The 11,407-nt window shown below is 33.4% G+C and overlaps 1 protein-coding gene across 1 annotated transcript; it reads right to left on the bottom strand.

Annotated features, from left to right (window-relative positions):
• Positions 1–357: 357 nt before the first annotated feature.
• LOC106668829 (hemocyte protein-glutamine gamma-glutamyltransferase-like) lies at positions 358–10,827 on the bottom strand. Its single transcript, XM_014397962.2, has 15 exons — positions 10,631–10,827; positions 8,473–8,582; positions 8,207–8,413; positions 8,013–8,146; positions 4,254–4,389; positions 3,415–3,641; positions 3,179–3,356; positions 2,863–3,117; positions 1,646–1,814; positions 1,479–1,576; positions 1,254–1,420; positions 1,073–1,196; positions 851–1,011; positions 652–788; positions 358–571 (listed from the first exon to the last, which is right to left on the bottom strand). Coding segments are annotated over exons 1-15 (2,250 nt in total). The 5' UTR covers positions 10,633–10,827; the 3' UTR covers positions 358–426.
• Positions 10,828–11,407: the final 580 nt, after the last annotated feature.

The following is an 11,407-nucleotide window of genomic DNA, read 5'->3' as shown; positions in this document are numbered from 1 at the left end:
GGCCCTGAAGATGATCTCAATAAAGATCGAAACATTGGCACGATAAAGAAAATGTTTTTCTAAAACCTACATCACACCAGACCACATCTCACGATTTCTGAATAATCAATGTCAAATCAAAAACTTTAAAATTTGTACTTTAAACTTAAGTTAACAAAAGTTGAATCATGAGAACGAAAAAATGAAATGTATTTATAAACTGATTATTGGGAGTAAAACTAATATAATTAAAGGATGAAAAAATTAAAAATGGAACAGTACAGTTTTCTAGTAATTTTTATTTTATATCATAATATACTGCATTATAATAATGCATAGATTACTTAAGAAATATATAAATGTAATAAATAAAATATACATGCTTAACATCATTAATTATTTTAATTACTGAAAGTACAATTTTAAGATTTAACAAAACTGTCCAAATTATGGTGACTGTACAACAATAGTTGTTGAATTTGCAACGTCATTTAGTTGATTGGATGAAAACACTGCCACTAATTTCTTTTGACCAGGCCGTCTCGGATGGAAGCTCTCTGTATAGGCAAAATGTCCTTTTGGCTCAACATTTCTTGTAAAAGAAGAAAAACCCAAGTTTTTAAAAATTCATATATAAAGAAACAATACCAATAATTTTAAAAATAAACTTACTCGCATTTAACGATCTTGGCCCACTGGAGACCAGGTCCTTCAACGCTTATTGAACAGTTTGTTAACGGCTTGTCAAGAGGGTTGGTAAATGAAAATGTTGCAGTGCAAGGTTCGCCGACCACCAATTGTCCTCCAACCTACAAGTTGAAATCAATTTAACTACTGATTTAAAATTGTATTTTGATTATTTCAAAATTACGTCAATTTTTAATGAAGGTTTTATCAGGGGGAAATCATCTTCTTCTGACCACGTCTGCTTGGTTTCCAACACGTTTGCTATTGCGTGTATCTTGATTAAGGAATGGTCGACCAATTTATCAATATAATCTGATGTAAAAACTTTAAGTTTCAGCGTGTCGTCTTAAATAGAAATAAAATATTATTTATGCCATTCGTGAATTTATTACAGCTGTATAAAAACCTGAATTTGGTCGCAGTTTAAATTGTCCGTTGGCTCTTTTTAGCCTGTGAACTGTCATACCGGTGTAGTAAACAGAATTGGCAGCTAACATCATCTCGATAGTCCTAACTTCTGTGGAATTATTCTGAAATGGTTTGGAAGGTAAACTTTTCGCTTAATGTTTCATGTTTATTAATCACACCTTAATTTTGACAACGATGCTGAATGGCTCTCCGAATTGTATCTGGTCTATATCTTCCAAATCGAAAGAGACGTCCTGTTGAGATTCATCTGGGAAATCGTAGTGTAATTGGGCCCTATCGACTCCTCTTACTGCGTTGAATACAGCCATCCGTTCTTCTTTTGAACCTGAAAATGATAAGAGTATGGTATACTTTACATTCTCCGATGAAAAGAATCAACTGACCCTCAGGGTTTTTGTATAACTGAGTTACATCCCACATATCAGAATCGCCCACATCATCATCTACGTCCACCCTTTTTGTCACTATTTTCCTTCCTACACTGTAAATTTTAAATTTACAATTTAATTATAATATTGATAAAATTGGTTATAATAGAATTACAACTTACTGATATCTGTTTATCCTTGTTCTTGTAAATCCCCAGTAGGATTTAGTGTCCGCTTTGAAATGGCACACATCTGCATTGATTTCAGAAAAAACAAATGGATTATCGTAGAGGAATCCAATCTGACCACATCTGACTGCTTCTACTGATGCAGGGCCACATCTCATCATATCTTAAAAGAAAATGCAAAAATTAAAAAAAAATCATCCTTAAGACCTTGATCTTTAATGCTTTAAAATTACGTATAGCATTTTTCAGTCAAATGAAACTTTTTTTCAATAAAATGAAACCTTTTTTTAATAAAATGAAACCATTTTTAAAGAAAATGAAACCTTTTTTCAAGCAAATGAAACCTAAAACCTAATAATAATTATGTAGAGGAATAAGTAAATGACATTATAGTACTAACAATAATTTTTATGATGAATGATATTAATATTACAATAATTGAATCGTAAGCCTTAGGTACAAGAAGGTTTCTTGTGAAGATCTGCATTCATCAAACTTTTCTACATCCACCCCATCGAAGTTTAATTAAGTAGGATAGAAAAAGAAGCGAGCAAAACTTTCTGTGATAGAAATTATGAATGATGGAGTGGGTGTGGAGTTCAATCCTTTTTAAAAAGATGGTTCCTACTCAGTTGTTTCGCAACGATCCGGATTTCGAGCCCTTTAGCTCATCATCAGGTTGAAGGGTTTCTACAAACACGCTCTCGACATGAATTGCAAAAGTGAACCCACTGATACCCCTGCCAATGCGAAAACACCCTTCAAACTGATGATGAGCTAAAGGGCTTGAAATCTGGATTGTTGCGAGGCGTTTTCACCTATCCTACTTAATACTATAATGTCATTTATTTATTCCTCTACATAATTATTATCATTAGGTTTTAGGTTTCATTTGCTTGAAAAAAGGATTCATTTGCTGGAAAAAAGGATTCATTTGCTGGAAAAATGGTTTCATTTGATTGAAAAAAGGTTTCATTTGCTTGGAAAAAGGTTTCATTTGATTGAAAAAGTTTCATTTGGTTGAAAAAAAGTTTCATTTGCCTGAAAAATGCTATATTATGAAAATAAGTACCAAATGCTTTTATTTTACTTTAATTTTTGTCTAAATAATGTTTCACTCATTTTTTTAACTCTAGAAAAAAAGGTAGTTAGTATAAAAACAATATTAACATGTTGGATATTAATTATTTAAATTGACATTAGCAACATACTTCCGCTCATCTCCTGAGGGGTGGCATCAATTATTTGCCAGCCTCCATAGCCTGGCGGTAAATCGGGTCTCGACATCCAGACATCGTTCCAAACGTGAAAATTCCAGCAAGAGTCATGGCACTCTCCATCCGGTCCTCCTATGATTTCTTCTCCTCTATAGTCGAAAAACTTGTCCACGGTTAATGACGAATTAGTGTCGTGTGCTGAGACATAATTGGTCGTCGGCCGGCAAGGCAGTCCAAGTGCACGGCATACTAAAAAATTTTAAATGTTTTTTAAAACTAGTTTTTAACAACAGGATAAACGTTTAGGTACCAGTTGTCACAAGGCCGGCAAATACCCAACACTGGGCGTATGAGACAGGCGTAGCACCTGTTTTGAGAAACTCCTCCATAATCGGAGCCGAACCGGTCCAAGCATGAGGGGAAGTTCCATCCGAGTAATCTCCATCCCATCGCCCAATTACAAGACCCCCTTCATCAGCAGCATTAATCTAAAAACATTCATTTTGAAAAAAAAAATTTAATTGTAAAATAGTAAGTGATAATCACCACAGCGCTTATCGCCCTTGCTAGAAGCACAGGGGATCCTCTATCTTCATGAGGCAAGTCAGACAATTCGAGTAAGTACATCACACAGGGCAATACTGCATCTTCAAATTGGCCAAACAGCCACCGTCTTCCTTGAGGTTGGCGATATGAACCCATCCACACTTTTCCTACATCATTCAGCACATATTCCATACGTTCTGCATCATCCTTCATAAACACTGAATCATCTGAAATGAATATCGATAAAACTTCAGTCAAATCTAAGAATAAAGAGGTTAGACAGATAAAGTTTATTGTGCAAAATTTTTGACACTATTTTTACAAAATATGATCTTGGGCAAAGCTGTTTGTTTAGATCCAATATCATGAAAAATGCATACAACATTAAACTTGCTGCACATGTAAAAAGGTGTAAATAAGACTCATATTAAGTTGGAGAAAATGTTGCTATTCAAAAATAAATAATAAAAATAAAGGAAAAAAATAGTATCTTTTACAGGAATTCTTTTTTCACTACACTATTTTTGTATTTTTCTCTTTCTCTATATCAATGCGATTGTTTACCACTTAAGATTATAATTTTAAAATAAAGAAGTTATGCAATCCAGCAAGATTAATTATTCCAGTTGTCAAAGTTCTACTTGAAATAAACACTCAAAGATTTATGGAGCATGTTTGTCTACATCAGTCGATATTTTATTAATTTTATTTACACAAATACTAGGTGAATATTTTAATTTGTAATTTGTTTATCTTGTACTTTATAATGCAAATTGTGATTTAATTGTCTGTTCAGTATGCTCAAATATGTGATATTTTATAAAAATAATTAAGTTTACCTTGATTCCAAGGATTCAGCAACATATATATGTCATCTTCGACTTTGTGTTCATTGAGAGCTTGTTCATCGTAGTGGGAACCAGTCTCAATCGACATGTGCCAAATTCCTACTTGACAGTTAGACGGGGCTTCCATCTGTCAAAAGAAAGTTAAAGAAATAAATTTAATTGTTTTGTTTTCAAGGCAAACACGCCATATGGCATTTTTGCCTGGAGAATAAAACGGTTAGATTTCTCCGTGTGTTCTGCATGGTGATGAATCTGTGATTTGACCACCAGTCATTTTGGTGTGACATGATGATAATGATGAATATAGAGACTATGATGTGAGGGGTTTTATATTCCCCATGCACAACAGTCTTCTGGCTTATTGTACATTTTCTTTTTCCTTAGTTCAGTGCAATTGACTCGATCACACTTATTTCTGTCATCCCAAGAATAGGTTCAGAGCCTATATAGTCTTGCAGACTCTCCTCTGGTCTGTTTGTCTGCCTTTAATTACCCAAAACTCCTTTGTGTCCTGGTAGCCAAGATATCATCAGGTTATTGCATTTCCACAGGTTTTGGGGATTTTGGATGCATTAATTATTAATTTTGATGCAATTTTTTTACATGCTAATCTTTAACAACTACTTGACTATCCAATCTTGAGGATTTTTTACCAATGTAATCTGCCATTTTAAAATTTTTAAGCCACCAACATTGATGTTTTAACTTGGAAGATGTATACTTCCCTATATTTTGCTCATGTTTTAAACTAGTACAGAAAATGCCTGAACCAGTTCCAGCATTTCGAGCTGATAGTATGCCAATCGATTTGTCATATGAACGGGTGTTTGTTTATAGTCACTGTTGCATGCCAAAAATGTTTACTCCCCATCCAACATGATTGTTTTTGGAGCCTAAATGAGCTTTTCCTTATTCCTAATTATAAATATTTCCAATGGAGGCAGGTTTAGCAGTGTTTCTAGAGCAATTGACGGGGTTGTTTTCATTGCTCTTGTACATATGTTTGCCACTCTTTGTTTGCTATCAAATGTTTGGGTGCTTGTTTTTGCTGAGTTTTGGTCCATCAGATTAATTCAGGTCTTATTACTTGTCTGACAGAACAAATCATAAATGGTAAAGATATGTAGACCAAAATGATTAGTAAAGACCAAATAATAAAAATGATCCATTACGGAAAATAAGGATGAAAATAAAATAAGATAAAGGAATGATTAACATGATTAAACTACTATTGCCAATTTTTTTAAACCTAAAAGCAGATACCATTGGCCACTTCCTTTTTGAAAGTGAGCCACTGTAATATTCAATTGTAAATATTAAAAAAACAAACAAAAAAACTCCAGTTTTGATTCCACTTTCAGGTAAAAACAACCAGGAACATATTAATAATACATATTTACTATTTTTACTTTTCTGCATTAGAAATGCAAGTTGAAATGTGAAATCTGTTATCTTGAGCAATATTAAATTGTATTATATAAATAAATTTTGTACGATGTAAAAAATGATAATTTTTGTTATTGTGCTTTTCATTGTTTGTATTTATTTTATGTGTTAAGACCAATACCAACCTCTATTGTACAGATTATTTCTATAATAATAAAATTAAACTAACATGATTATGATAATGTTTTTGCAAGTTCTTTCAACAGGTTGTTAAGATAAAACTGTTAAAGATAAGTTATTTTTATTTAAATAGGTTGAAGGTTAATTTGATAATTGATTATAAATAGCATATTTTAACAGATATTCCACGTTTTATTGAATCAAAAGGCAGAAAATAATGAAGTCTGTGCAGCAGGAGTGCAATTTTTCTTATCTTGATACAAAGATAAAATTTTTCTGTTCTAACAATTGGACTGAGATTTTTTAAATCTTTAATTATCTGAGAAAGTTTTAAAAATTAAAAAACAGCTTGAAACTTTTTATGTATAAATAAAATACCATTTTAACTCTTTCTTACAATCATTGTAAATTTTATATTTGCAGTGTTTCAATGGTTGAAATATACAGTAAATTTTTTTTGTCTGATTTTCCACTGCAATTCAATCAAATATTTTTTGTTCTCCCTCACACTTTGCTTCAAAAATTTTACTGTAGAATAAAAAATTTCTGGCTGTTGTTAATATTTCTCGTTTAGCTTTTCTTTTTGTTGTGTTGTGATACAAAAACAAAACCAAAACGAACAAAGATCATAAAGACCGGTCTAACATGTGGATGCAGAGTCTGAAGGTCTTCTTTCGATTCATAAAATATATCAAAATGGAAGCCTTCTGACACAGATACAAGTTACCATTGCATTAGAAAAAAAGAAGAAAAAAAATGTACAATTCCATATTGGACACTTTCATCTCAACGGTGACTTACATTTACTTAGAAAAGTTGACTTGCATAAGAGAATGGTTTCAACACACGGGCCTTGCCTGGATGTCCTTGATCTGGCCTACGGCCATTAATATATGTCAACTTGTTTTATTCTTGTAATTTTAATTTGTGTATATGTAATTTCATTCCTCAAGAGGATTACACGATTTATGTTGTGCTGCCTACCTTTGAAAATGTACCTGCGCGATTTCCTTTTTTATTAATTTTTTCTTTTTAAGAAATCTTGCTAAATAAAAACAAGTTTTGTTTTCACAATTTAATGAGAAACTAGGAAATTACTAAACTAAGCAATAAATATAGTTAAAATACCGTTTTGGCCTTCGAAAGTTAAATAATTTACTAGTCCTTAAAAGAATGGACTTTTTTTTATACAATTTTATGTAATTATTTGTCTAACTAGTTGTGTAACTTGGAAAAAAAGTCGAGTTTGCAAGTAAAGCATATGAAATTGTTCAAATAAGATTTTGTATTTTTTAAACAAATTTAAGTTTCTTTTCCTTCTCGATGGGCAAACTGAATAGGTCTTTTTCTGGATTTCCTGTTGCAACCAAATTTGTGATATTATTAATTTTGTCTGCAGGTTGAAGGACCTGAAATTTGGTCCAGCTTTCAAGATTACTCTGTACAATTGATATGTTGTAAGAAGAACCAAATTGTCCAGCCCCCCGAAAAAAAAAAAAAAAAAAAAAAATCGAGTTTGTAAGTAAAGCATATGAAATTGTTCAAATAAGATTTTGCATTTTTTAAACGGAACAGGGAAAATTAGCATTGAGAAACTCAAGTATGAATTTTTATGAGATTCAAATTACAGCTTTTTGGGAAGGAATGGTGCAAGGAAAACATCTACAATGTAATTTCAATGCAAATGGGTGCACACCCGACTTTTCACAACCTTATAATATCAACTTCAAAAATAACACAGACACACTGAAGATGACGAAATGCATCTGAAAAACCCAGCTAGAATAAGCCGATCAAAATGATTGGTAACCAAATTTAATTATTGACTGAAGTTATTAAAAAGTGTATTATCATTGATCAAGTTTAATTGGCCAATTATAATCGATTGACAAAAAATTTTAATATTTTGGTTCACACATTTCACAAACTGATGAAAAGTGTCTGTTTCAAAATGGTGTCCAGTAAATGGATTTTAGGAAATCCAATGGAATCATTAAAACCTTCATTTGACTTTTGTTGATCAGTCAATTCAACTCGATTCGTGAGAAAGTGCATTAAAAGAGGAAAAAGTCTTAAGAACAGTAAATGACTGACACTTGATACTGCACAAATGTCAACAAGCAAAAAGCAATGAAAAAATGTCACATTTTTCAATATATTTATGCTCCAAATTATTTCACTTACTTGGACTGTAATGTCGGCTCCATTTTGGTGGGAGATTACTGCGTCCCACCTTCCAGGCTGCGATTTGGTTTCAGTCCTTTGAGAATCGATGACCATCACACTCCTCGTTCCTTTTGTGACATGTGGCGTGGGACCTTCGAGGGTTTACGTTACAACTTGCATGGTTTAAAACATAAAAAATTCCTAAGTCTTACCGAAGTCCATGACAAAGCGAAGCGTATCCGAGTTCGGATCGAACTCCTTGTCGAACCTGACTGCCAGGTAAAAGGGTTGCCCTCTTCTTAAAACAAGAGACTCGTTGGAAATTTCAAATCGTTCTGTATTGTGGACTTTGGCATTATCTGCTAAGTACAATTCAACGAGAGTGACTTGTGCGACGTCCCGTTCAACAGCAGCATTTCCTTTAAAAAAACAAAGCCGATGATAAAGAAAAAGAGCTAAGATTTAATCCTTAAAGTACCTTGCACATTCCTCTTCTTTAAATAATTTGATGTAACGTTGTTTCTCATATTGTTTAGATAGTTCCTTTGATTAGCCGACCTATTGCCGGGTCTCATCACGCCAGGATACCTGTAAATCAATTTCAACCATTTTTTTATTTGAATATTGTTACCTGAAGATAGATTTGAAGAAGTGTAGATTTCTGAATAATTATCGATTAACGGTCACTAACCACCACACATTACTAAAAATATAGTTTTGGTCATAATGTTAGTATAAATATGATCAAGGATATATTTTTAAAGAAAGCCGTTGAACCTGTACCATAAAATGATAAGTGGGTTCAGGCTAGTCAAAACGAAGTGATGATTTTCAAAAATTTCAGGATTGTTTGAACTGCAGGGTGTATGCAGAGAAAGAACTTGTCAGCTTCCAAGTTTCTCTACAGTCACTCTCACAAACGATTTCAACTTTTGACTTGTAAATTGTTAATAATCATAACAGAATTTTATATTCACTTGTATCTATGTAAAAACAGACACACATTCCTGCTGATTTTATGATTTAAAAAAACATCCTTTGCACCAGCCTATAAATCTCAACCATCTACAGATGGCTCCCAAATTGCAAAGGAACCAGGTCAGATATATGAGTGTACACGCTGAAAAAATGAGCAGTCAAACTCATTTGGGAAGAACACCTACAACCACCAAAACATCAAAACCATTTTCACAAGATTGGATGGCCAAGAGACCAGAAAAACATTAACCCTTAAAAATGTCACATCCATGTGTCCAACCCCTCAAAAACCTTGGAAAATATAAAAACCTAACTATATTTTGGGAATAAAAGAATTTTGCATAATGAACAAGCGGGCAAACAGGCTAGAGGAGTACCTCCAAGCAGTACTATAAGCCTAGAATCAATTATTAGGATAACATAATCGAACGTAGACATGGCCTCAGAATGGATCCCCACAAAACAAAATAAAAATGTAGAAACTCGACAGGTTAGACATAGTCAACTCATGGTTAAAGAACCCTCATCAAAACTGGCAGTAATGACATCTGAGAAAACAGATACACAACACATGAACATTGACTAGATTATGCAATGAGGAAGAAAAACTGACACCCATTTTATCTTCGAATGTGAAGCAACTGCTCATGGTGACATAACCTAGAGTACCAACCAAGAAGACTTGAGAAAAAGAATTGCATCAATGACCTACTATTTCTAAAAAGGAGGATCAAGTCAATTGAATTGTACTAAGGAACTAGGAAAAGCTCAAGCCAAAAGCCCTTGGGTACTTGGGGAAACACCAAACCACCCTGCATCCCAGCATTCTCTTCATTGTCATCATTGACTGTATAATTGTAAAGGAGCCAAAAGGTTAAAGTGTCAGACTCTCGGCTCGTAGACGTCATCTAGGTCATGGGTTCAATCCCCACAGTTGCGCTTATAATTTTCTTAAACTGACCCATCCCCCCACCAAAAAAAAAATCTGATTGTTGTTCCTTCTCTGGCTTATATGTGAGACCATAAATCAATGAAAAAATATTTTAAAAGAAAAATTGAAAAAATTTGTATCATCGTTCCATTAATACTAGGGACATGGTAATAGGTAATGAGGACTCTCCAAACTCCCCCCGCCAAAAAATAAAAATAAAAAAACAAAAAATAAAATAAATAAATAAAAAATACAATAAAAATATAAATTTTTTAAATTTAAAAACAAAATGCTGAGAAAGAATTATGACAAGAACGATTTAATTGAACTAATTTCATGTTATGTGAAATGTGCAAAACATTAAACAGTTTAACATTTTGATATGCGGTCAAATGTTTGTAAAACCCTGTCTGCAGATCAGATTTAGTCCTGACCCCCTTCCAAAATGAGTTTATTTGATGGAAGAACGGCTCAATTTACACATATGTTGTGCTTCCAAAATAGAGCCAGTAAATAAGCTCTATAGAGCTTCAAAAGCCAGGGGGAACTCATCCAGTTTCTGCTATCCACCGCAGTAACAAAAAATTAATTAATCAAGAAAAATTGTAATAAAACTAAAATTAATAATAAGTTAATAAAACTTGTGCTCGGATTGTACAGTAATGATTAATCAAAAATGCTCATCCAAATAAATAGTTAGCGGTGTGAAATAGTTAAATTGACTTACATGATTAGAATTTCAAGTGAAAGTGTGTTTTCGACTGGGAGAGCCGGGGTGCCGGGATGTTTATATATCTTCCCCCACTGATTTTCTACAGAAGCCTTGACCCTCCCTCGAGGATCTTGTAAAAATACGACGAAGACCAGTCGCGGTCCCGGCCGACTTTTTTTCCCCCGACTTGTCGAAATACTTGATTCCGAATATTTTGCCCGTGTTGCACATAACTCGTAGATTTTGATTCATTCTCGATTCGAACTAGAATAAAGATAAAAATCAGTTATTTGTAATTAACATTCTCCATCGTCACGATGCGTTACAGCAAAAGTCTTATAACTTCAATTCGAAACAAGAAGAAATAAGAAGGAAAAACATTTATTGGACAATAATATACAATTGTACCTTTTTGTGTGAGAAAAATAAACATTACAGCAAGGCATAGCCGTCTGCGTGTGTGTGTGTGTGTGTGTGTGTGTGTGTGTGAGAGAGAGAGAGAGAGAGAGAGAGAGAGAGAGAGAGAGAGAGAGAGAGTAAGAGTGAAAGAAAGAGAGTAAGAGTGAGAGAAAGAGAGAGAGAAAGTGAGAGAGTGAGAGAGTAAGAGTGAAAGAAAGTGAGAGAGTGAGAGAGTAAGAGTGAAAGAAAGAGAGAGAGTGAGAGAGAGAGTAAGAGTGAAAGAAAGTGAGAGAGTGAGAGAGTAAGAGTGAAAGAAAGAGAGAGAGAGTGAGAGAGAGAGTAAGAGTGAAAGAAAGAGAGTAAGAGTGAAAGAGGGAGAGAGAGAGAGTGAGA

This window comes from Cimex lectularius, unplaced genomic scaffold (genome assembly GCF_000648675.2).
Source record: "Cimex lectularius strain Harlan isolate CLEC.00 unplaced genomic scaffold, Clec_2.1 scaffold155, whole genome shotgun sequence".
Classification (NCBI taxonomy): Eukaryota; Metazoa; Arthropoda; class Insecta; order Hemiptera; family Cimicidae; genus Cimex; species Cimex lectularius.
Note: the sequence above shows the minus strand (reverse complement) of the source record. Positions and strands in the feature narration are given on the sequence as shown.

Bases quoted from the DNA above. Each gene is read 5' to 3' on its own strand.
- LOC106668829 (XM_014397962.2), bottom strand. The intron at 3,118-3,178 runs GTACCTAAACGT...AAAATTTTTTAG, and splicing joins TGCCGGCCTTGTGACAACTG to TATGCCGTGCACTTGGACTG. The intron at 1,197-1,253 runs GTGTGATTAATA...AAACCATTTCAG, and splicing joins GCATCGTTGTCAAAATTAAG to AATAATTCCACAGAAGTTAG.